This window comes from Dinoponera quadriceps, unplaced genomic scaffold (genome assembly GCF_001313825.1).
Source record: "Dinoponera quadriceps isolate SergipeBrazil2010 unplaced genomic scaffold, ASM131382v1 scaffold367, whole genome shotgun sequence".
In the NCBI taxonomy this organism is placed as follows: Eukaryota; Metazoa; Arthropoda; class Insecta; order Hymenoptera; family Formicidae; genus Dinoponera; species Dinoponera quadriceps.
This window is the reverse complement of record NW_014554712.1, coordinates 2,622,677-2,650,503: the sequence shown is the minus strand read 5'-3', so window position 1 is coordinate 2,650,503 and position 27,827 is coordinate 2,622,677. Positions and strand designations below refer to the sequence as shown.

The 27,827-nt window shown below is 41.0% G+C and overlaps 1 protein-coding gene across 4 annotated transcripts in view; it reads left to right on the top strand.

The window, feature by feature from the left end:
• Positions 1 to 27,827, top strand: part of LOC106741083 (diacylglycerol kinase 1) — a 91,537-nt gene that overhangs the window by 24,112 nt on the left and 39,598 nt on the right. For 3 of the 4 annotated variants that reach the window (XM_014612719.1, XM_014612717.1, XM_014612718.1), the window contains exons 2-3: positions 16,032 to 16,160; positions 17,132 to 17,220. In XM_014612719.1, the coding sequence (XP_014468205.1) occupies positions 16,097 to 16,160; positions 17,132 to 17,220 (153 nt within the window). In that variant the 5' untranslated portion in view covers positions 16,032 to 16,096. Of the gene's footprint in view, positions 1 to 16,031; positions 16,161 to 17,131; positions 17,221 to 27,827 lie in introns of those variants that run through there. The other variant, XM_014612720.1, reaches the window with a different exon arrangement.

Sequence of the window (27,827 nt, the reverse complement as noted above, 5' to 3'; positions counted from 1 at the left end):
AATTTGGTTATGTCAACTAAATTTTATTGCTGTTACAACGAATATACAGCAGTAAAAAGATGGTTTCACTACAACGGCAAAATTATTCTTCTCCGTGTGGTTGCGAACGAAGAATATCTCCGAAATCATATGGGAAAAATGTTTCAGACAAAGGATTTATAGTATTTGAAAACTATGTATTTAGATTTTTCAAATATGTCATTTTGATGAATTCACATGACATTTGTGAAAAATTTCAGTGCCGAAATACGGGGAATATATCAAGTACCATATAAAGATATTTCCTGAAACGTAAAGGTATCCGCTCGCAATCAATGTTATCGAGTTACCGTTGAGAGGTTGTTTCAACGCGTACCAGAAAACACGTATGAAAAAATACGTGTCTTTTGCTTTCCGCAAAATGTATCTAACGCCTGCGAAACTCGTCGAGGGGAATACTTTCGTGTGCTCCCGTATATTTTCTTGATAGAAATGTTTCGAAAGTCGCCGCTGGATTATTCCCCGCTATCTGCAGGTTGATGCTTACAAACACCTCGGCAATAATAACATCGGACCGTAATAATCGTGGTAACGGCGCTCGTCAATCGCGCAACGTTACGCAACAGCGCGTAAGCCGCATGTAACTCACGCATACATCGGTCGCAAAAAGCGGTCGTTCGGCGGGGAAATTTATGGCATCGGGTCGTCTTCGCAAAACTCGCGAGAATGTACACGCCGGCGTAGATGGGTATACGCACACATCGGCGGCATAAATCCATTTCTGCCGACAAAGCCGCGCGTTGTAAGTCGACGCCGGCAACCACGAAAATACGACATACGCACATAGACGAGATTCGTCTGTACACTCGTCTTGGATATTTGTGTACGGTACGTAAAGAACGATGCTAGCGACACGGTCTTTTACGACGATTCACGAAATGGAAAATGTTTCGAGACGCATAAACATACATGCGTATATGTTCGTGAGAATGTTATCGAGAATTATCCGTCTGTTTTTGGTATTATTACCGAAAGCTTCCGATACCGGGAGGGCTGGCTTATTTTGGTAACCGAGATATAAATTCGTTCTCGCGTGAGTAAATTGAGAAATAAAATTATTTCCCTCTTTCTAGCGGAATTGCAGAAAAACTATACTATCTCGAACATTAAAACACTCTCTAAAATATATTGTAGTAGTATATCACTGAGAAGCAGTTAGTAGTCACTAGTGGTATAGCTCTGCAAAACAGTAGAATATAAAGGTCTATTAATAACAGCAACTGTTTTCATCGAAGAATGCAAACAAAGATATTATTTATTATTTATTTATCATAACCACACTCTTAGGGTCAATGGTTTTGCCTGAAATATTCTTAATTATATTTGATTTAATGATTGTTTTAATTTATATCGTATTTCACGCTTATCCCGACAATGGAAACCTCTGGCTTTTAAGTCTGCTACCATATAAACTATACGCCAAATACGACATGATTTAATATACATACGATATGTACAATCGTCGACCGAAGGATTGTCCGCTAATTTTTTTATGAAGTTCGAAACGAATGGTTCAATGAGAGAGTTTATTTGAAAAAAATCCCCAAGAGAGAAGTTGAAACATTTATTTGCGTTCTAAACTACATTGAAAAAATAGCAGATAAACTTTCAATCGGCAATTGTACATATATTTCTGCTACAGGATACGATCAACAATGATTTGCAGTGAATCTTTCACTGGCTGAAATCAGTGAAACATCAACAAAAAAGCCAAGTATGGAAATATTTCCATAAAAAATTACAAACGTGTGTAAATTATTCGACTAAATGATAAAAAAATTGAAAAGTGCATTTTCAACTATATCTTTATTTTTTTTTTAATTTAGTATTTTATATGCATCCCCTTATGCCAATCTAATAAAAAAAAAACAAACGTTATTAATTTATTAATTGAAAAATCCAAGTAACTCTTAAATTGATTATAACATTCTACGCAAATAAAAGTTAAAAACGTTACAATAAAGACAGCAATTACCAAAAGAACAAATGTAAATAATACAATAACGTGTGCGAATACTGTCAAGAAAATTTCACAAAAATTATATTCCAATTAAAAATATGATGTACAACCTTATCAGGTAAATAAAAAATATTAGGGCTTTAGTTTAATTTGCATATACATATATAACGAATACTCACTGATTATCGGCAGAATACTGTTTCACTGATTCATTAGTGACATTTTCATTGATTTGATTTAAGAGACCACGATCGATTATCGACGAGAGACCTTTCTCATTTTGGCGCTCTCGAATAATTTCCCGCAGGCGTCCGAGGACTCTTTTTCCTCCATAAATTTTTTCCCTCACAAATACCGCGACACATAAGACCGCGGTTCGTTCTCCCCTCGTCACCGTCCGTATCGGACAATCAACCGAAACGGTGATCGCGAAACGACCGGCTCGATTGCAAACAATTTGAAATACCGCCGCGGAGGCACCGTGTACTAAAACGGAATATAAAGATTTTTACTCTCGCATCGCGTGGAATTTTACGATTGTTTATACGACCCTAATCTTCATGCGTACGCGAGAACCGCGCGCCAAGCCGCACTGTGCTCTTAGCGCGTGCCATCCAATCAGAAGGCACATGAAAATTAAATTATCCTCATGTATTGTGACGTTGTCAAGCGTTTTCGGACAGAGAAGCCAAATTGGTTCTCATAAAGGCGTACCGGAGAAAAGTTTTTGTCGAGGCGAAGGAGAGCGCGCAAGGGTTTCACGTAACGTTTTTTTTCTCATACAATTAAATAACAGCCTGCGAATAATACGAATCTCTCGCGCGTTATAAAATATTCTGCGCGCGCATTTTCCAATAAACAATCTCCCTTGTTAAGCGGCGCCGCGAGCAATTATCTCAATTAGTTTAAGCAAATCGGTTAATCGGACGTAGATCAAAAAGAAGCCTTATTTACATATTTATCGGCCTCCATCCGATTAAACACGACGTGAAACTGTGAGATTGGCGTCGCCAACGAGAACGCGAATAACTCGCGACGCGGAGGTTCCAGTCAAAGAGGCCGATGGCATCGGTTCGCAAAAATGTACAACTCGATAACTGACGGTGCGGGGAGGGAAAAAAGGTTGGTCCTTCGATCGCCCGAGCTGATACGAATCCTTTAAAGCCCGCACCGCACCGTTGTGGCTCCACAAATTAGCTTTCTTCTCTTTCCCCATTCTTTTATCATCGACGCGTCCGGGAAAGAAAATCCTTTTGCTCTCAGGCTAAGAAAAGGTCGGACATGAGAGCGGAAGAAGAAGTTTCCTCGTCATTATATATCTACTCAGTACGCGCGTGTATATAAGCGTGCCTACACACACCTGGAGACCCACCCGGCTTCCTCCCACTGCCCTACTCCTTGCCCTTTATCGGAGCTTCCTTCCTCACGGAGAAACCAGACTGCTTCAAACACCTTTTAAATTTGTTCCTTCGCACCGTGTCCTCCTTCCTCTTCCTTTCCGTTATATCGACCGTGATTTTCCGCTCGCTCTGTACATTTTCGAGGCTATTGTTACAAATCACGCGTGACACCCCTCTCGCGAACGATCTTTTATCTTGGAAAGTTCTCGGACGAGTTTCGATAGAGGGAGAGGGAGCGAGTAAGAGAGCTCGCGGTGATAAAACGTCGGTCGATTTTCGTCGTCAGTGTGTTGTTAGCACGGTGTGCGCACGAAAGCGAGGGGGAGGGGGGGGGGAGCGAAAATAATAGCTGCGAGACGATAGCGTTTAAATGAGTAAAAAATCCACTACTATCATAGGCACCAGTGTATCGAATACCGTTGCGATTGTTTTGCAACATTTCACGAGGGCTTATACTCGTACGATATCGCGTTTTCAGTGCGGATCGCGCGCGCATGTACATCGCTGAGAAATTACATCCCGAATTTTATTACGTACAAACGCCCGAAACGGCGTCTCCGATATAGCGTTATTTCGTCATTATAGGAGCAGAAAGGAAAGAGCTATATTAGCTTCCATTCGTAGAATCTTCGGCAGTCGTCGGCATTACCACCATGAGACTTTCTCGCTATTTATCGAGTTTATAATTGGCGTTTCGAAACGCACTGAGCGATGAAGCAGACGTCGGATATGGCGATTCGTCTCCCAGCGACGTGGCTGTAGAAAAATAACAAGTCAGATTATCGCCGCTCGGCGACTCACTAACGATTCTCAATTAGAACGAGATGACGTTAAAGGAAGTGTCGACAATATAGATTAGTCGGGTAATATAGAATACTACTATTTCTAACCTGTTAAGTGTCGCAACATGACAGGAACCAGTGAAATTATCGGATCCCTAACAAAACAGCAGTTTAATACGAGATTGTATGCAATGTGTACGTCCAGTTTTAAATTTTCTGTGTCATGCTCATCAAGTAAGTTTAAACATTTTTATTTAACCCTTTATGGGACCCGTGTAACTTTCAGGTCAAATGCTAATTTATCGACATTTTATGTCGATTAATATTAGTAATCAGTAATTATAAATTTGCCCGAGTTCCATTGTATTTCCCTCATAGAATCAACGCTGTGAACGCGACGAGTGTGGCGAACATCGTTGAACAAGCTGTGTAAAGATCTCAGCCGGTTTCGCCCATAATACCCTGAGTGGTTTTCGCGAACGAAGCGAACTTCGGCTCCCTTCCTCCCCGAGCGAGAAAAGGAAAGAAACCGTCTCTCGATTGCGGACGTTTCGCGCAAGTTCTCGTATTATTCATCAATATTAATACCCGCCGCCAGTGTCAAGGTGTCGGGCATTTATCGTCATACGAAAATCCTGTCGAGAAGAAGTGTGTGAGTGAATGAGAGAGAGATCGCGATGTCGTATGTATATATAAAAATCCACCTTCGACCTTCCCCCCAGCAAAAAGTGCATCGTTGACCTTTAAACCGCTTTACGGGCTCGAGCTCGTAAATTTCCTCCCGCTGATTCGCGCGGACTCCCAATGGCTTCCGGCTGACGAGCACGCGCGCACGATTCCCCATCGACTGTCCCGCAATTTATCGTTCTTATTATAGGGAGCCCAGTTTTCGTCTGAGGAGGTAAAATGTGCTCCGGCTGCAATTTCGCGCGACCTGCAATTGCGGTCAATTAGGAGATAGCGCGTACGTGTGGAATATGCATCCTCGATTTTGCAATTTTTCCGCGAAGAACCGTATAAATTCTCCGAGATAAAGGAAAAGATGAAAACAATTTTTCTAGCGTAAATTTTTCTTCTTTTCTTCACTGATATCGCATCGATTCGGAGGATCTCGTGTGTCTCCTCGCGCGTAATATTAAATTGGAATTACCGGCATTAGAAAGTGGTATAAAGTTTCCCCGGGCGCGAGTTCTCCGAGCAAAAGTAATTTCCATCTCGGGGCGGTAAACTTTAAAATAGCGCGGAGGAATGGAATCTTCATTTATTCTTATGGGGAGTAATCGTTTGCTCGTGGAGTGCTAGACCGAGCAAAAAGTTAATTAAAGACTTTAAGTCCTGCCCCTCTGAAAGTTGATATTTGTTTAATATCCGCCAACGAGGGAGCTTATACGTATTTCTGCACACCGAGGACACACGGTGTGTCATTTTCAACGGGGAAGAATAGAGCCTTTCCAGCAGCGGAAAGTATCGATACTCGATATCTGGATGCACTTATCGTTGTCGCCAACGTCAGATGGAGCGTTGAATTTTAAAGTGGAAACTTTAATATACAACGATCCCGCGTATATTCTTCGCGCACGAGGGAATTTAAATCTCCGGCTGAAATCTTCGGACAGGAGAGAGTGTCAATTCATGCTGCGACCATCTCCGCTGTTACTCCGTCACATTCCTCGTTCTCGTGCGAGATTTGCATTCGTTCTGAAACTTGACTTGAAATTAAGAAGGTAAACTTGGAGTTATATTACACCGTAGGACGGAATAAATGCGCGAGACACCTACTTAGACGAATACAACTTTTTGGATTTATGAATAAACAAATGTTTTGGTTGTGAGAACCAAAGTTTGGTCCTCTGAACCAAAGGTTTTCTGAAACAAAAAGGTTCGGAGAACCAAACTTTGCTTTTCACAACCATTTATTTGCCCACATCCAAATAAGAATTTTGTTTGAGCCGGTCGAATGAGTTTCTCATCGGCGCCGTTCTCACCTAATTCGGGAAAGCCCGAAAATTCGGAAAAATACTCGTCGACATGTAATACATTATCGTGTTTTTGCATTTATATTGAAAGGAGGATTTGGTAATTTCTGCTACACAGGTTAAATAATACGGGCCGAATGTCCAATGACTGTTACGAAATAATTTTATCAGCTAAACGAGAAGCAAGATTTAATTGCTTGACATATTTATGTCATCTAACTAAGGTTTAGAAATTAAACCTGTGTGCGAAGCAATATTACGTAACAACTTTATAGGGCATAATCAGTCATAAGCTTTCATTAGCAAAAAAGCGCACGATTTAACGACAGGAGAACGTTCGTAATCCGTGGATCGACATGGAAAGACGGAAAAGTCACCGACCGGACGGACAGACGCGCGCTCATTTATTCCTACTTCTTGATGGCCGCGGGCTACGCGAGATTATTTTGTCACCGGTGACGACGCGTTTCATGCGCGGACATTTTTTGAGACCTCCCGCGCCGTGGCGTGCTCGTCGGTCTTGTCACTCGCGGAGATACGTGTTCCGGACGGTTAGTACGTATTGATTCCTTCCTTTCTACCCTTTCCCCACCACTCCTCCACGATCGGCAGAAAAGCATCCCTTCTCTCTCTCCCACCTTCAGGGTTCTCCCTCCCTTCCTTCTCTTCCTTAGCCCGGACGGCTTTTCAAGAGCACGCTTTTGATCTTGCGACGCATAATAAGAACTCCACGAGGCTCCCTACGGCTAATCAGATTTCCCGACGGGCAGCAAAGGGCGGAAAGAAAGTGGCGGATTTCGTCGTGCGGCTGGGAGGGCGATTAATCTAATCGTGAATGATTTTCTTAGGGTGTATCTTAACGGTCAGCATGCGCTATATATCCGAGAGCAGCGTTAAGTAAGCGGCATAATTACTCGGGATGAAGCAGCGCGGAATAGAATGATATAGAGGAGCCGATAGGGAAGAACAACAGCGGGAACAAACGTAGAACAGGCTAAAGTAAGCACCTAAGGCCAGAGCATAGATTAACGTGGGATAACGCTTAGAACAATGTGCGTAACGAGTCACAGAGCGATGGAACATGACAGCGGGTCGACCTCAAAATCGTGATATCGTTCGTGTGCGACTTAATTATGTTGGACAATGTGCGAGAGTTCAATATAAGCCAACCTACCCATCCTGCTTGTCTGGTTTGGTCCTTTTATCAAGGTTGAAAAATAACGCGCTGTCACCGCAACAAGTTATCTTTCTTCGATAACGACTTATTTCGTGTTAGTAACGGTAATTGAAATAATCGCTTTTATTGTTATTCTGCACACACAAAATACATTTACGTGAGATGGGCAGCAGAGAAGAGGTCTCCAAAATTTTGTAAAAAAGTAGAAATAAAAGAATCAAGCAAACATAATTACCTATTGTTCAGTCTCTTAAATCATTAATATTTGCACCAATTTAAATATTTTAATAGCTTGTAGTAAATACTTCATCGCAGTAATATCTTAATTTGTAGATGAATTATTGAATATAAATGTAAAATTATTTTAAATTTAAGAGAATACTTACTAGAATTCTGTAATATTTCTTTTCCATTGAAGAAACTTAGTTTTTTTTAATTCAGATTTTTTCTATACAGTACATATTTTTTTTTTAATAAATTCTAATATTCTCAATATTATGAATTGACGCAATTATTTTAACATGTATAAATAAATGTCTGCTTATACGAAGGAAATATTATATATAGTCAGTCAGTTCTACATTTAATTAAATATTTGCCAAGACCTATTGGAGTAATCACTAATTTCACTTGGAATAATCACTAATTTCACTTGGATCAAGTAAATATTATTTGAACGGTTTTTTTCTTCGATGTAAGTAGCGTTTTCTTTTTTTTTCCAGTATAAGATTGTAACATCTCGTTACCCCTTGAGTAACAATAACGAGTTATTTTTCAAAATAAATAACAGTGACAGTAAAGAACTATTTTTTTTCAATTGGATAGTAATTTTTCACGAGTTATTTTAAAAAAATAACATTCCGAATCCTGATTTTTATACTACTATAACTGATGTGATAATTATTATCCGTTTTTACCATCATGAGTTAAATTTAATTGACGATTAACTCAACGGAATTGACTAATTAGCGTTAGCTAATTAGCAGGATTGATGAACGCAGTTGGTTAATTCCGCTGAGTTAATCGTCGATTAAATTTAAACCATGATGTAGAAACGGGCATAAGTGATTTCCCGCTAATGTAGTCAAATAGTATGAAAACCAGCTGGCGGATCAGCCACATAGACCAGGTGTAAAATATTTACGACCTTTCCTGAATTCTTGCACTGGTCACGTAGAAAGAATTTAATATCGCGGACAAATTTCAACTGATCGATCACGTCACACACATCGGGACACACATATCACGGATGCGAAGTAATTCGCCTCTCTCACTCTCTCTCTCTCTCTCTCAATTAAAAGCACGGCCAACAATCGAACACGCTCTCCGAACTTTCGGCTCGATTATGAAAATCAAGGGGATAATTCACGCGTGACGCGCGTCGGCACAATTTGTATCTTTTTTCATGATGTTGACGAAGCGCGCTGATCATAAAGTGACTTTGCTCGTGTAATTCGCGCAGTTATCGATAATATCGAGAAGTTTAATCCGAAAACTACCAAGTTGGATAAACTAGCTCGTTAAGAGCCACGGAGCTACTAAGTAGATTAATAGCTGCGGGAGAAACGCGCTCTTCCGCATCGAGTCGTTGAGATTTTCTAGCGACACAGATAACGAGCCTCTGTCGTGGGTGAAAGCGAAGTAATTAAACAATTAACTTAATGAATTTGAGGTAGGTGGGACGTGGTGCGCCACTTCGAGTGTGTATTTTTATTACCAGTGAAGAGAATACGTATATATCATATAACGGGCAAGATGAATAATCCGAATTATTACGAGCGAATTTTATGAGATAACGCGATTTCGAATAATTTTCCAAGGCGAACGATAGGACATTCCGCATGGCCTCTAATTATCTCACGCTAATTAAAAAGAGACATAATTCGCGTGTGTTTCCATCTCATCTCTCTATCACGGCAAATTGCGTTTCGCGTTTGACCTCGTATATAAAGACATTATGGCAGCAAACGCAGCTTAAGCCACAGATTCCTCGTATTATTATCCTTAATTCCATAAATTGCTGCTCCGGAACTGGAATGAGTCATTAATGAAGCGTAATATGCTCGAATGAATATCGCTTTTGCGACAAAGCGATGCGCCAAAGTATGTCCGAGCGATTCATGTGACGACTCATATACAATAGAATTACGATGAAATTCCACGAAACTCTCTCTCTCTCTCTCTTTCTCGTTCTCTCTGTCATGAAATAACACGTCTAATTCAATAGTGTGCGTGCAAGTTTTTAAAGACTGCACCTTGTTGCGCTCACGAAAGCTGATTCACCCACCGCAATATAATGATCAAACTTGGCTTAATTTAGCAGTTTCAATATCAAACAAGCGTTTATTACATGCGATCTCAAGCACCTCCGTTAGCGATGATGATAAATTTTTCATCGATTATCCACATATTACGCGATGTCACATCGAAGTCACGTATCGAATCTAATTTTTTGTTTGTTAACCAAAAGATTCTTTAATAGCCTAAGCAGATTGTCTGTAGGTTTAATACACGATTAACAAGCGTCTTCTCATAAATAATATTAACCCTAAAATCGCATTTGGACACCATATAGACCCAATTAAAGGATCTGCTTATAGACCCAATTAAAGGATCTTCTCCTTTGGTTAACAGAGTCGTTATATTTTAATTATCGTTTGCATTAAACGTGTTGTAAAACACAAAGAGGTTTTGCAGCACAAATACACGGTTTTTTTTTTCTATTCATGGCGACAACCTGGAAATCGCGAGATTTGCGCTTTTTATAACCTCGAATAAACTTCGCTATTCGTAATTCATCCGCCTATACTCGTCGACATGTGAGGCCAAGCCTCTGTTTTTAATTAAATGCTCGTCCTCCGACGCATCTTTCTCCCCTTACCCCCTACTCAGCTTACACGTTTACTTTCTGCCACACGAGCCTTTCTGTTTTTACAAGCATCGATCGGCAACGGCATCGTCGGGTAATACATGTCGTGAATTCGGCCGTCAGAGCGAAAACCGGATCTTCGATCCCCCATCTAAATTCGGCGGGAAAGGAGAATATTTAGAAAACCGATCGAAGGGAAAAGGAAGAGAGGAGTTCGTTTCCGAATTACCTCCGAACCGTATTTCTAGAGAACCGCTTTTCATAGCTCGTCACGAATATACCTCGCGACCTATTATTCATTATTATTCGCGAGATATTTCCAGAAGATGCACAAACGTAAGCGAAACTTCCCTCAGAGCTTCCCTTGACGTCCCATTCAACGAAGGATCAAAAACCCCGTCGAGTGAGGGGTGGTTCTCAACGATGAGAAAATAATCCTCGATTGCCCATCCGTCGCCGGTGTTTTCGCCGACTGACAATGCGCCGTCAATCTCAAAGATTGTGAGATAATAAGGCGCGTAAATCAAAATACTGCTTTAGCTACGTAAATAACTTTGCTGCACACATATTTACGACAAATCCACTTCGAATATACGACGTTAGAGCGCGGGATTAATATCGCATGCCTCTGTGTGTGCGAATTATGACATACCCGATATTGCAGTTCGAATTCCATGTCGCTTTGATGTAGCCAATCAGCTCTCTCCCTCTCTCTCTCAACGTACATGATCTATCATATATTACAGGCAAACTAACGATATTAAACGTGCATACACTCTTTGCATGATTTCGAATATTTTTTATGAAAAATAATTGTATCGCGGTCGAGGGAGAACGCATGCGATCATTTCAAAGTTCGGCTGCCTGAGGCAGAATGCCTTGCCTCTCAATGGAGTATAACTTTACAGGAAGCCACTGCGAGAATAACGTAAAGTATTAAATATTTTTTTTTATTGCAAATGAAACGCTGAGCGCTGCGAGGGAAACATAAATCGGACATAATTTCTGATCGACATTATAACGTTTATTTTTCCGTGGCGACAATTTTGCGGGAAAAATGACGATATTGACAAGGCGGAGGAGAATCGCCCAATTAAAACCAGGAGAGAGAGAAAAAAATGGATAAAAAATAAACCAGTTTATCGCCACTGTATGTGGATAGAGAGTACACGCATTTTACCAGAGCGGAACTGCGTGTCAAATGCCTGCGATTGGTGTAACTCTGCAATTACCACCTGTAACAGCATCCGCGAATAAACGACAAACATGAATCGAAAAATTCGTTGTTGTCGGACACGATTGCGCGATCATAACCGTCGTTACCGTTGCTAGTGATCACGTTATCGATCGTTATTATCCCACATAGCAGTTACGAACATATTATTCCACATATACGTGCGTGCGCTTACACTCCCTGACGGGAGATCCGACTAGAAAATCGAACTAATGATGACGCTCTAATTTCGTTAATTGTACTAATTGCCGTTAAAATAAAAGCTATTGCTGATAACGTCGAGTTGCTCGAAGTAAAACCTCTCTCTATCTATCTTCCCCTTCTCTTTCTTTCTCTACCGGAAAAATGAACGAGAGAGAGAGAGAGAGAGAGAGAGAGAGGACACACCTTCGAGATGCACTGCCGCGTGCGCGCGCTCATTACCGGCGCGGGCGCAATTATCGGATCGTTGTCGTGAGACGCCTGCTAAAACGTGGCCGTTTCGCACACGTGAACGCGATATGGTTTATTTCGGAGGAGCGAGGGCGCGCGAGAGCAGACGTCGGCGGTCTCGCGATATTTTCGAGGAGGAGCAGGTAGAGAAAGAGGAGAAGAAATAATACCGCGGGATAGATAATCATGAAGTAGTTCTCCATTTCGTGTCGATGTAAGTTTTAACAAGGTTGTCGCGCGCGTGCTGCGCTGTTTAAATTAATTAACGAAGATGCAAGGAAGAGGGAAGGACAAACTCACATTCTCGCACGAAAATATAGCGTTTTTCTGATAATTAACTCTACGAGCGAACACTCTCTTCCTCTCCCCACCCCCCTCTTCCGCCGCTTTCACTAACACGCATATTTTTATCGACTAATTATAGAACGGTGCGCTCACTTAGGTTTTATCAATGCAGAAAATCGGACACGTGCGACACCCTGAGAATATAATGCAGTTGCAACGCGTCGCGAGCATACTTCGCGCGCTCGCGAAGAGAGAATATCTCGGCAGTTTCGTGTTAACGAAATAACAATGATATCTCAAGAAAGATATTATTTTCACTTTCAACAAGAGGTGCAATCGTGCTCGCGAGTACACTACCCGTGTGTATTTGTCTGTGTTATCCGGCAAGTTTGTGCTATGCGCAATAAACACGCAATGTTAAGCTTTTCTACGTGAGCGCATTACCACGAGGCGCCGTTTAGACGTGTATAGGTATTTACGATGTAAGACGCGCCACGAGGGCTGCCCTAATTATTCTCCTAATCCAGCTGATTGCAATCGATACATAACCATTAGACGGGAATCATTAGCTGTACAATCAAAAGATTTATCACACTTGCGGGCGATTTTCCTCGCGATTTCGCCGCCAAAGTTCGATACAATTTGCATCTACAATTTCCCGCGTTACATTTTGATGATTGATTTGTAGTCTGAATATTATAAAATATATATCTTATAATAAGGTACGCGGGTCATCGGTAGCCCATGGAAAGTTACGTGAAATTGACACGACACTCAATAAGTTAACAAGGAAATATAATCATATTTTCGTATTTGTAATATTGTATATATATGTCTATCTCAACTCAGTTTCGAATTAGCATTTAGGTAGTGAAATAAACATATAATTTTAATTTAATTTTGCTTGGTAAATATGAAATTTATGAACGGCCTCTTTGATGCGCTAATGAAGAAAATACTGCATTAATACATTCTTAAGAGTGAGTGCTTTCGCGCGGACATTGTGATTTATTCTCCAGCCGGGCCGCATCTCGAGCTGTCCGTTATTCGGATCCACGTAGTGGACTAATTACAGCGGTGCGGTAAATCACGGAAGAGGACCCATGAAATTGCATCCGATGCGTGCGTGCATGCGGATCCCGAGAGCGCGATCGACGCGGTGAAATTATCGTCGATCCTCGCGAATCCTGATGACCTAAGTATCGCACGAAACGTCCATCAGGATTAACGCGATCGTGCGTTCGTTACGTTGAGCCCGTTACCGGCGGATTAAGGGCCTCGCGAAATGGCGAGGATAATTCGCCGATACGTCCTTTTAGTTCACCTGTCGATACGATGTTACTCGGGCGGTTCTCTCTCTTTTCCTCCCTCTTTTCATCGTTACCCGCCCGCGGCTTGCGTCTAAATCCCCGTATAACGCTCGCGCCCGACAAATAGCGATCACTCGCTCGGGGAAAGTAGATTACCGAGATTCTTCGCGATGCACAACGGTGGATCCTGACGATCGCAAGGAAACGTACGGAAGAGTTCCTCACGGATTTCGACGGCTTTTGAATGTTGTAGACCAGCTAAAATTGAAAGAGACATTTTTTATTGCCGATTTGCCGTACATTTCGGGATTTAAATAATAACCCGTTGAAAATAATTCGGTCGTTTCAACCTCTAAACATGTGAGAAAACACGTGTAAAAAATATGTGTCATTCCTATGTTTCCTTGTGTTTTAATGTTAAACACAATTCTATAAGAATACAAGGCCTTTAATAGCCAAAAGCCGGATGTATGCGCGAGAGATTGATTATAGTACGCAATCAAATGCATAATCCCTTTTTCACATGTGTTTTTGCCCCACGTGAGAAAAACATCCATGAGTTCCCATGATGAGTATCAACTTTGCATGTTATCTTCTATCATATCATTGGCCTCTTTCGTGTTTAAAATTTGCACTTCTAGATACCTTCGTAACCGCTATTTTCGAAATCAGTGATACAAAAGGTTTTAGATTCATATGAACATGGTTCACTTGGTTCTCCCTTTTGCCTCTGGCGCTTCACTATGTTTTATACGCGGTTAATTTGCAAAATACACTGAAAAATGTCCAAACTGTAACGAACGGATGTTTGCAAATAATTACTGTTTATAGTAAATTTCGCGCACCTGGCCATATTATTAGACGCACTTTGATTTTTTTTAATAAAATACAAGTTAAATGAAGAAAAAAAGCTACTCATTCTATATTTACTCGATTATAATAATCTTTGTTGTCAATCAGCGCATCAGCAACCTTCTGAAGTGTCACCTGTTTTGCCCATAGTTTTTGTAAACAACATTAATATTTTTCACGCAAAAATGATTTTTTGCGTCGAATTTTAAAGACTTTGTATTCTTATGGAATTTTATTTGATGTTACGTCAGAGCGTTTGAATTTAAATTAATCGCAGTTTTAACGTTTTATCTCGATACGGACGTATGAAGATGCGAATTAAAAAGCTGCTTCTCGTAAGAGATGGAATATCGATATTAAATCGCCGAAGAGACAACTGTTATGAGTTGTTCAATCTGTGAACCCTTTGAATGGACTAAGCCGTATTAATATCCGAAATGGCCGCATTGTGCGCGCGTTTCCCTTTGTATTATAATCCTCTAAAATCGCGAAAGGAAGCGCTACACGAAAGGGAATTTTCATATAATCGCATCCCCGAGGATACATGCGTATAATGCGCGGGATGTTTCATATTATGATTACATTACATAAATGAATACGCAGAAACGCGCGAGCTGTGTACGACATACATTTTCATGATATGCGTTCCGTTACGCGCACAGGGAAAATTGAGAAAATCTTTCGGAGCTGCAGTACAGAAGTAGTTTACGCCGGCAGGGGATGTTCGTTGTCTCCCTGATTATTCGTTGAAGCAAGAATTCTGATCAACTCGCTCGAGTCTTCGTGCAATCGGTGGACGAAAGAATGTAACACTTTTATCTCGATGAACTTCAGTCAGTACACATCCTGTAGGAGGATTTATCTTCTCTCGAAATTACTATACGATATCATTCTTCTGAAAATGAAATTAAATGTTCGCGCATTTCACGACTGGCGTTGCAAATACACAACGACCACGATCGAATAATAGCGACGAGATTTCCAAAAAGGGATTTAATCGCGAATATTGTTTTCTCCGCGTGGATGAAGTTTTAGCGGAGTTTTGCCGTGGAAAATGCACGCTTCAAAGGGCGGAACGAATGAGCTTCTCATTGAACATTGCAAATTTCATAAACCCACGACGTGTGTCCACCCGCGCATATTTGCGGCGAATTGTTGCTGTCTTGCGCATACAGGCACGTTATGACCAGAGAAAAGCGGCCGCAGCGACCGTAAATCTGTAATTTTAGCTCGAACGACTGACGCGTAACGAACGTACACGTGGGATCACGGGAAGACTGCATAAACCACACTAGCAAATAGTAAATCAACTGCAAACGCGATTATGGCGGTGGATCGACATAAAGGATAATTCGCTCAGCTAAAGCGACGTGATTTGGCGTTGCAAGAGAGAGAATGAAGAGGAAAATTTTTTTCTGAACATTTTTTCGCATAATTAAAAAATTATTCCAGATATTCACAATAGATGAGAATGAAAAAAAGAATGATTTGAAAAGAAAATTGGTTAAAGTAATTAAAATTAAAGTGCGAAGAATATTCTACGAGACACGTTTAATACGGAAACGCGATATAAAAACAACACGCAATATGTAGTTACGTGGAACGGTTGCGCAATACGCAATTACATAGAACGGTGAAAACGCAGTTACGTAAAAAAAAAAAAACGGTCCGGAACAGATCGTGTTTTACGGACAGCGATATCTTTTGATTTGCAGGTGACGAATTTCAGTATCGAACATCTGGCCGCTCGTCCTGAGGGACACATAGACCAGAAGTAAGGATGGCCTTTCACTGGGATAAGCTTTCGCCAACTGAATTCCAACAACTCCAAGACTTGGCAGCTTGTAAGTAAGAAAAAGAAGAAAAGAGTAAAATAGCACGACCGGTCGAATAAGAGAAAAAGAGGGAGGAGAATACGCGTCGGAGAATCGCTTCTGAATTTTTTACAGGCTATAAATCCTAAAACACTCGTGTTGTTAATAAAGTTTAACGAACCTCCGTTAACTAATCTACTATCGGGCGGAATTTAAAACCCGCGCACGCTTTATTCTCTCTATTGCTGGCCAAGTGATGGAATGCGCAAATAGTGCACTATTTCTGCACTAATCATGCATCCTGATGAATACGACTGGATTTGGAGTTTTTCTTAATCATGGAGGATATTTCATAGCGGAACATCGTTTGTATGCAGCTAGGAAGGCTATTAATGGTTGACCATGTATAGAGGCTTCTTTAATTAATAACTCAAAAATTTGTGTGTTATTTGGAAAATGGTAAAGGACTTTTTTGTTCAGAGTAGCAGTAATCTACAAGCATATCGTCGATACACCAGGGCGGAATTCCGCCGTTAATCATTCGCTCGGCCAAATACCTCTCTGTCAATCGGCCCGAAAATAGTAGCTGTCCAAAAATACCCAGTCAGTTAAGTGCATTATGACGTCGATACAGTAAATTAGGCCTCCTGTTATTAGTCAATTTATCGTCGTTGTTTCTTCTGCAAACAGTAGAATCCTAGACGGTCGCGATCAATCGCCCGTCACCCAGCGCGTCGTCTAATCTACCAACGAAAAAGTTGCCCCGTGTCGTTACAACATCGGACAACGAGAAATAATTGATTGATAAACCTGTTTTAATTTGTTCGTTGGAAAAAATGTTGTATTCGCGCAAGGTCTTGTCCTTTGAGGAAGTTCCGGCTCGCTTTTTTTTAAGTGACGGTGATTTTCGAATAATTTCCATAGTATCGCAACAATTGTCGCTTCGCCTCGCAACTGAGGACTGAACACAAGGAACGATCGAACTGTTAATTGCTTTTCAGATTCCACGCGGAAACTCCAGGATATTCTGGTCGAATTTTGCGGGAGCAACACGACATCGACGGGCGTGGCCAAATATCATCCGGATGGAGTGAGTCATAAGAGAACATATTTTAGCCGTAACTGATAATAAGCAAATATCTAAAATACGACGAGAGAAATCACCTAACATCGCGAAAAGAATCTTCCTGGAATAATATTATCGCGTTATTCTTTAACCGCGCGCCGTGATATCTCGCCAAGTAAACGTCGATTTGCTTTCGAAAAGTTCAGCTGCGTGTGTGTAATGCGAAAACGATTTTGTTGTCGTTTACCGTCTCCCAGGTGCACTTTAGCCTTTCTACAAAATGAAATTGAACGATCGACGCACTCCCGGAAGTGCGCTCGAGCGACAAACATCTGCTTAAGGTATACGGATCTTCCACGACGTTTACGTGGAAAGACAATAGGACGGCGGCGAAAACACCGGAGATGCAATGATCGATTCGTAATAAATGATACACGGAAAAAGTATTGTAATAATAATAAGATTTTAGCAAACTTGAACTATATTATGGTGAAAATTATGATCTTTTTACTTAAAAATACGTCTTTTATCAAAGAACTGTTGTAATTACTAAAATTGTTTATTACATTACGTAAAAGATTTTATTATGATGAAATAGATCTTTTATAAGTTTCGTGTATTCACTTTTAGTATAGATGTAGTATAAAATATTACGTTATAACTAACGTTATACGTTATAACAAATTTTACATTACTAATGTACAGTAAAGTTATAAATCATTAGATTGCACTTGTAACTACTATTTGTAGTATCTCCATAACACATGAATCTTTCTTGCCGGCGGATCCTTCTTCAGACTTCTCTGAAGCCGTCTACTTTTGGGCGACCATCTCCGTTCGAATATAACCGTGAATGTAGATACTGACTTGTCAGAAAATATAATGTCTGTCAAAAGCAGTGCAGAAGTGCACTAGAGATTAGAATAGACTTATCTATTTCGACGTGAAAACTTTGAAAGAGAAAATTGCAACAAACTTTAGGAAGGGTCGCATTAACAAAATGCTATTAATCTTGCGTAAATATGTACAGTGCTGAGTGAAATGTTAAATAACGAACAATGCACTCAAATGTGCATATATTCGTGTGATAATACGCACAAGTTTTTTTTGAGAAGAATGAGGAAGTATGTATAATTAAATGCTAAAATGTACCTTGAAAATGAAATGTTCAGAAATAAAAATGCCAGTTATTAACGCCATAACGGCGGGCTATTAAATAGATAATTCCATAAGCAATCACTAGAATTCGCCACGTAATAATGGAAATATTAAGAGAGGCCATGATACCACCTTCTCCTCTAACGATTTTACGTGCAGAAACAAGTAGAAAGTAAATAACACAATGATTTCGTACGCGATGCTCTATTTGTAAGAAAAGCAATTCTGTATGTAAAATAAAGCATCGTACGAAATTATTCCATCATATATATTCTATTTGCTTTTGCATGTATAATAGTTATCTTTCTGCTTGTATCATGAAACGCGCTGTGTAACACTAAAATTACTAGGAAAAAAAAACAGGAAGAATATACTTGATAATCATACCGTGTAAATACCATAACGCTACTATAATCACAAAAATCTGTTGTAAAAAGTACAATGCGAATGTTACAACATACATACACACTGAAAACGACCTGACTGTAATTCAAAAATTACTTTATTGACCGCGTAATTTTTGCAGAATGTATTGTGTAACTGTTAGTAATTTGCGCTACAATTTCGGCATAGTTTAAACTTTTTGCAAAAATATTGCGAAAAGAAATATAATTTGGATATATTCTTTGCAACTGGTATATTTTTTCCGTGTAAAGCTCGATTTTAGTAAACTCACGATTTTGCGTTTAATAATCAGACTGCTGCTCCTCGATGAATTTTTCATCGCACGGTCATTTCCGCATTCTGGAAGAAAGCAGCTTTCCGTCGTTGTATGTATGCGCGGAGTCAGATCAGTCATGTGAACGTGTGCAGTTTATATCTTGGATGAGAAGTATAGGTAAGAGTAGATAGTATAATACTGCGTCCACAGCGGGAGGACGTTCATCATAAAATCGCAAAATATTCCCGCTAGTGTAACATCCAGAACACATACGGCTCTCGCGGACAGGTGGAAGTTATTGCGTGAGGGACGACTGAGAGGAGGCAGAGAGAGAGAGAGAACCGTGAGAGAGTTTTCGTTAACGATCGACTTGAGTTCCTTGTGGCATTGCATAGGCACGCGAGCTCGTTGTCGCGCGAAAATTTTCCTTTTCTTTTTAAGCGAAATAAGATCTCCTTGGTTCGTAATTGTACATCATAAAAGAGATCGACGAGAAATGATGAGATAAAGATAAAGGGAATGACACGATGAATTAATTGGTATGGATAAAATATTTGTTCAAATCACGAAAAGATTTCGCGAAAAAAATTGAGGAGGAGACGACAAAGCTGTTATCGCGGTTGACACAATAACGGATAATGTTTTCCCTCCGGTCAATGCATAGACGTCGGCTTGAAAGACGAATATACCATCGTTTCGCGATAACGATCCTTTAGACGAACCTTACACCCACCACAGTGTGTATTCAGTCTCGCTTCATGACGGCTGTCTCTAATGATCGGGACAAGAGCGATTACGATCTCATTTCCTTTAATTCTCCGTTTTATCTACTTTATCCTATTCCTTCGCATTGTTAAATTGCATTCGTGGAGACAAAAAGATTCACGTTCTCGATGATCGGAGAGCGAAGAGGAAACTCCGTGTCGAAATTCAATACTTTGAAGCTTTTAGAGATAATTTATATCTACTTAGATGGTCTAATATAAACCTACTTTGACGACACTCCCTGGAACTTTTAATTCTACAGATAATTTCTAATACTATCTTGAACAACCCATTTTGACGTTGCCGAAATTTTACTTCTACATTAAGTCTATTCGATTCTAAATTAAGTCTCCAAATGGAGAAAACTTTCTATTTAGTGTGCCTTTGAAAAATTAATGTAAAACTAATTTGAAAAAAAACAGTGAAAAACGAAAATTTAAGATATCATCGGGCTCAAAGTAGAAGTAAATTATCTCGAGTCGAAATTTTACATCAAATCTAGTTTTACATTAAATCTTCAAAGGGGCACTATTGTGCTCCTTTGGTGCTACAAATGGTGAAGTCGTATTGCCGTTTTTTCCATTTGAAGATTTAATGTAGAACTAAAATTGAGGCTCTGGAGAAATTTCTCGACTCGGATAAATTTCTTCCTTACTTATCTCCTTTTTCTCGCTTCTTTACTCGTTTAATCCAAGTATTACCATAAAAAAAAAAAAATCTTTCGATACATCGAGTTCAATAGAGAAGCGTTATTTATATCCAGCACACTACTTTCGATCTTGTCATTTTCTTTTCATCGATTGTGACACAAGTTCAAAGTAATTCATCCTCGGCGGCCGTTTAATTCTAAAATACACTCAAAAGCTCAACAACTACACTGTGTTATTCCCAAATGAATAAAGCCATTCGCCCGTCGTTCTTTTACGATATTATTAGTATCGCGGTCCGTGAAAAATCGGCTCTCGATAATAAGCCATTTATCGCGTCGTAACGCATAAAAGTGGCTTAAACGTTTATATATTACGTTTATTTCCGTCTAGATTGCCGAACTTCAATAAATGCTTGAGTTACAACAGGTCGCAGAGAAGGCGGCTGACCTGCAGCGGTCATGGTAATTTTGTGGCGCGCTTCAAGATAGTCCCTTTGAGCGATCTAAATTACTTTCTTCTATGTCGCCGGCGTCTTTCCGCAAATTCCGATGGCGCTTTCAAGTCGGCAAGTGAATTTACCGCCTCCACGCCATCGACATAATCCACCGCCCTTGTTTGATATTCTCACGCGGGCCGAGGAATGTAAGAACGGTGATAATGAAATTCCGAGACATACATTAACACTCATACGTGTGTGATTATTTTCGATCCTTTTGCATAAAACCACGACGAAATTTTTTGATTTTATATTTCTTCATCCTCGTGAGCGTTCTTTGCGCAAATGGGAAGAAGATGGACCGCCCGTGATGATGCATTGAACATCAGCGCGTTGCGAAAATCACCGGCCGGAACTCATCGTGCACGTAAATCTCATTATTCTCATTAAGAGTGCTCAAGGACCCGTTTCGTCCTACCGTACATACAGGACGGTGAAAATCCATTAAGGCCGGGTAATCGTCGCGAAAAAGACTCCGCGAAGTCGGTGCAGTCGGTGGCACCACTTATTCGCTCGGCGACGAGTACCACTCGACTATCGTAAACATCGGGCTACTATGAAAGTATCGTCGACTTTTGTGTGCCAACCGCGTATAAATAAAACTGTCGATTAATTTCCGGTAAGAGGCAGTTTCTGACTCTCCCTATCTCTCTCTCTCTCTCTCCCTCTTTCGCGTCTCTTGAACCTTCGACGAGATACGTGAAGCTCTGTTGAAACTTTTTGATACTATTCCTTTTGCAAGCAACTCGTATCGAAATTTGGCCAGACATCTGTTTTGTAATGTTCATGCTTCCCAATAAACATTATTATTATGATTCGTACAGTGTAATTTATTCTATAGACATGTTTTCCAACTCTATTATTTTTAGAGATTTTTCTAAATTAATTTTTAGATGAGATTTTTAACATTCTATTGTACAGGGAAAAAATTTAACGACGTTCTCGTATATCCGCTCCTTGAAACGTTTGGAAATCCATTACCTTCGTTCCTCCGCGCGTGAGATGCGCGAGTTGGCAAAGTCACTGAAATCGGAAACGACCGTCAACATTTACAAACGTGGTCTGCACGGTGAGTTCTCTCCCGGGGGAGGGTGCGACAATCGATGCTGAAATGCTAAGAGACGGTTATGGGAGATCAAGAGGTCTAGAAATTCCCCGGTCGTAACCGAGAACTCACAATTGGAGATTCCATCGGGGGACAAATGTGCACCAGCGATGCGAGAGGTCACATTCAACCGCAAGTCCGTCACGTGAAGCGCAGCCGGTCACTCAGAAAGCCGATTTGTCGGGAGGGATTAATTTTCGCCGCGATTGCTGGAAAGTTCTTCGGTCCGATTGATGAGCAAAATAAAACGTCAATGATTTCCGTTCGATCGAGAAACACTTTCGCATGCGTCGCTCGCCGAGATTTATAGGAGCAAACAACTATCAGATCATAGAAAAATGGATTTGTCCGAGAAAAATGTCGATCGCCCTCCCGACTCGCTGAAAGTGGCGCGAATAACACGCGAAATAATTCCTCGACGATCGCAAGTTTAATTGAATAAACACGCGTATCGGTAGCGGAAATATTTCCGCGAGATATGGTTTACGCAAAAACGCCATGTATGTGTGCCATATATGCAGGCAAATAAAGCGGCATTAAATCAATAAAATTGCGTTCATGCACAGAATCGCCGTCTCATAACTGTGGGTATCAACGCGGGAAGGAGGAGAAATTCAGTTCCAACGATCATACATTCAATTTCTAATTTCCACTCGCGAGCATTGCGGTATACCAGAAACGGCTTATGTAATATCGTTTTGTTTGATCGCGTTATTTCGGTTGCAAAGTATCTCCGCCGGATGTAATTAGCTCGGTCGTCAAAATTCGATCACTTAAATCGAGCGTGCCGTCACCGCGTGTCCGAGCGCGAATTAACTAAATACGTTTGGCAAGACCATCCTCTTAATTGAAATCTGATGCGAAGTGGACGAGTCATTACGAGGAAATCCTAATGCGGCTTTCCGTGCTCAAGTCGATTCGTGGGCTATCTTATTGCGGGAAAAGTTACTAAGCACGTAAAACACACCGTCTCTATCCTTCTCTTTCCTTTCATCGAAAAATTCTGCGCATTACTATCATTATTTTTATCGACAAATAATTAATCAATGAGCTCATCAACGTCTATACATTTTGTAAAGCCTCGTTCTCGTAAAAATTACGGAACTTTATAAAAAATCGCACGCCATCGCATTTTAATAACGAATGCAAATCTACTCATTCGCGATCCCAAGAGATTTCACTTTACATCTTACACAAGTGTGATAACGTAAAAATGAAACTGCGTCGCTCGTGCGGCATTCACGCTTGACTGTCTCCTGACTCTTTCTTTCTCCACTACATAACCGCACAGGCTTCGGACAAACGAACAACAAGAAGATGAGAGAGGGGAGGTCTCGGATTCTATATTAAGCTTTGTGAACGAGATATTCTCGACGAAGAGTCCCTTACGAGGGTCGACGACGAGGGACAAGGACGTATATCAATGCTCTGATGCACGTCTCCCACCTCCAGTAATGCACCTCATTGCATCCGTCCGCGTTATCGCGCGCGACGAATCGATTACGCTTCTATATTTGCGCGACGATGATCTTGGCTTCGCGATACCCGACGAAAGGACGGACGGGTCGAGAAAAGTGGGACGAATAAAAGTGAATCCTCGCAAGTTAAGTTCCGTCGCTTCTCGCAAATCAGCGGGGAGAAGATATTACAGAAGTAGACAGCCGAGGGAGATGAACTTTTCTACATTGACTAAAAGTATTATCGTCGGGACTCTTCCCGTTTCCGAACACCCCGATAATTATTACATCGCGACGTTTCCCCGCTTCCCCGTTTGACATATTTTTAGCAATCATCCCGAGGTATGCATTCACGTGAAGAGGGAATCTCCAGGAATCGTAACTTCTTATCGAGCTACTGTCACGTGCACACACGTCTGCCTCGTCCTTCGGAACACGAAAGACAATGAGAAACGGGACGGAAAGGTGGTTTTCGTGGGCCGCAAGGGTGCGGTTGCCTAGCTACGTGACGTCATCTCTGACGCACTCAAAGAGAAGCGTGCCCGCTGGGGGACGAAGAGAGACTCCGCCTCGAGGTCACTGCGTCATCGTACGCGCGGTCAGCCAGGATCAAGAGACGTTCTGAAGACGACGATAGAGAGGCCCTGCTGCCTTGCTGGCTTTTAACGCACGTCGCGGCCGGAAACCGGCGTGCGAATTCGGAAGGCAGACTCATCCAACGCCTATCTTAATTCGCGTGGTTCTAATAGATCCTATCTATGGAAAATCCGCTCGATAAAAAGGGAGTCGACTATCTTATTTATCTTAATGCTCGTAAATTGAAGTTTGCAGCGGAGCAGATCCTCGATAAACCTTGTTCAAGGTCGGCTTGCTCGAGCGATGAAAAGGAGCTTATTACATCTGCTTGTTCGTTGCACTCAAAATGTTCACTTTGCACGACACTTCCCCGACGGCAGCTCTCTCGCCATATTTTTCGCGATCGTTCGAGAATTAATGGCCGTGATGAAGGATCGGCGTTAACTCAGCTGTCCGAAGGCACGCTGTCCTATCTCTTTAAGAAAGCTATTTATCGTAAAGCGAAATTTTTGCGCTGTCAAGCTCACGCCATCGCTTTTACGACGGCCCGTATACAGCCTGCCGAGGCCCCGACTCGTAAAATATCGCTGTCCAGATTTTTCCTTCGGCTATCAGGATCGAATCTATTACCTGCGATAACTTTTTTTCTCCTCTTGCGCAACCGTCCACTTGCCTCACCGAGTGGCGGAAAAATATCGTGAATCTTCTCTCGGAAAACTCCGGTTTTTACGTTTCGGCCTCCACGGATGTTTTCGAGGATAACCGCCATTTTCTGTTCCCGGAAAGGCAACATTTAAAATTGCTCAGAAACTTGTTCCGTTGAAACGAAAACTACCATCCTCGGTCACGTGTTTTATCGTCGATAATCGAAACGTCGCTGGAGTCGATCAATTTCTCTGCAAATTCTACCACGTTGATTGCCGCGTTAATTTTCGTTGGTCGTACAAAAATTGATGACCATCAAAATTACGGTAGATTTGGACGCACGCAAAAAAAAAGAATTTGGTAACAAACATTTTACGAGTTTCAACAAAATGATTTGGTTACATTTTTACAGAGTAAAAAATAATTGTGTAGAAATCGGTGAAAATTTTTGTGTTAAATTTTTCACGTATCCGTATGTTAAATTAACATATTGTATTTATATTATCTCAACATTTTGTGTTGTGTCGATGATTTAACACATGAAAGTGTTAAAATAACATGTTTTATTCTTCAATATCGGTTAACATATTAATTTTTCGTTAATTTTTGACAGAAAAATTGGTGTTATTTTTCAACATACCTTACCTTGTGTTAAATTGACGTAAAAATTGAAGTAAATCGTTTGAGACATGTGTTAAATATAACATAAAACTTTTTACTATGTACCTCTTAACATTGATTCTCTATTGGTTGTATCGGTTTCTCAAATGCAATTAATTACACCTTCGTATCGGAGACTTTTTCACGGAGATTTGGCTTCTACGTTGGATTCGTGTTTCTCGTAGATTTACCTCCAGGTTCTCGTGAATATTTCCGTTCGCTTCATCAATTAATTCGTTAATTGAATAAACCACTAATCTCCAGGAACCCATTGCCGAAGTTAGAAGAACATGCGCCGGTTAAATATATCAATAAAAAGATTGCTATTTCTCCAGAGAGATATTTCTTTCTGAGAAAGAAAAATTGAACGTACTTACTTAAATATACATCAATATCCCTAAAGAGGATAAAGATGCAGTAAGGACGCGTTCAGTGGCCATCTCCACAATTATTGGCCATGAGACATTTCAGAGAGGTAAATGGGCGGATATTTTCTTCCGCGGTGGTCTCGTGTTGCCGCGGTGGTCTCGTGTCGCGATTATGGATGCCCCGCAGAAGCACGCAAAACAGTTAACTCGCGCGTGTCTTCCGCACTCGCTGGACCATCTCGAATATAAAACAGAGGCTCCCCGTGTCGTTGCATTCCCATATTAAATTACCGAAGTAAAGTCGCGAATGCAATAACGTTCCGTTACAGCGGCGGGGAATTAGATTTCTCGAGTAGCGCCGAAGAAACGGCTCTGAAGCGTGCGAGTGTGTGTCTTTCTTTATTTTATTATTTACCTTCTTTCTTTTCACTCCTCTTTGTGATCTTTCCTTCCGGCGAACAACGCAGTTGTTTCGTCGGGAACGAAAGTTGCGAATAACGTCGGCACATTACGCGAACGAAACATCGTCTCTAGTTTCCGAACAATTCGTAAATGTCGCGAAAATGTATAACGCAGCTCTGTGCGCGGATTTTACCTGATTATTCTATGGAATAATGTCACTAAAACCGAAGCGCCAACAAGTTCCGATGAATGGCGTTCATTTTTATATCGATACCAACGATTCCAATAAATAATCGATACCATATAAAAGGAGAGAAATCGAATTAGAGGGATAAAAAGGACAATACTTAATTACACGAATGAGAGTAAAATTTCGATCAAACTACAATAATGAAAGTCGGTTAAGCTAATTTAAAACAACACGTAGCGCGGGAATGTGACACTTTCGACAACAGAGGTCGTGTCAACCGTCGCAGCATATTGTCTACTTGGAGGAGAAAAGAATGCGCCAAGTGGTCACTCAAACGACGAAAATGTTCACTCACTCCCGGGATGCGGGCCATTTCATTCATTTGAAACATGTGCTAGCCATCGTGACAAAGAAGAAGGGAGGGATTTTTTTCGTCCGAGATTCACGAAGATTGCGTTACTGGGTGCGTTACTGGGACCGATCTTTCGCTCGAAGCGTGCCGTAAATTTGTATCAACGACCCGACGGCGCGCGGAATGTTGTCGGTGATATCAGTTTACGAGGATGAAGTTTCTTCTATACGTTGCACCGCGGTCGTCAATTTGGCTTACGAGTTGATATAATTCGAAGATACTGTGAAAATATTACACACGACGCTTTCACGAACGTGAGATCGAAGAAGAATAAGAATACAGCTGGAAGGAATCCGCGCTATTGAGCGTGACGAAACGTCGAGCGCGCGCGCGCGCGACGGTAAACCGCAGCCGAAGTTTATATTACGATTTTTCCACTTGGCCTAGAAAACTGACAACACGAGGGAGATTTACAAGCCCGTACGCTTGGTCTCAAGTATATCGTCGTTAGTCGTTACAATCGTCCGCATAAATTAGTCGCCGGTGGCGATTGTCGTCTTCCGCGAAACGACATTTCGTTTTTCACCGTTTCCGATCAATCACGTTTCGGCGAGCAGCTCGCCGAATCTAGAGCGCGTTGGAATAAGACGAAACGATCGATCGATCGATCGACCGACCGACCGACCGACCGACCGAGCACGTAATTATGCAAGAAGAAACTAATTTCAAAACCATCCTCCATCTCGTTCGGTTATTTCGAAGTTCGATGGCAGCATCGCACCTAGGAAATGCATATCCGGCCTGAAGCCGGTTCTATCCGGCTTAGCTGAATACGGGATGATCGCGAGAACACCTATACGGACTTCTTTCTTCGTAATCTCCCAGAAGCTCCCGAAATCAAAGCCTGTTTTCGGCACACGAAATTTGTCCCTGTTGGGATACCTATATTTAAATACTTGTATATTTCTTTTTATCTATTATCTGTGCATCTCTATTAGATTCATTGTTTTATACAATAATAAGAAACATCATATTTTCGCAATATTATATACATATGTTTACCATAACTTTGTTTCAAATTAATAGTTATTATTTAAGTAGTGAAGTAAATGTATGGGAACGTAATTTTGCTTGACAAATACTAAA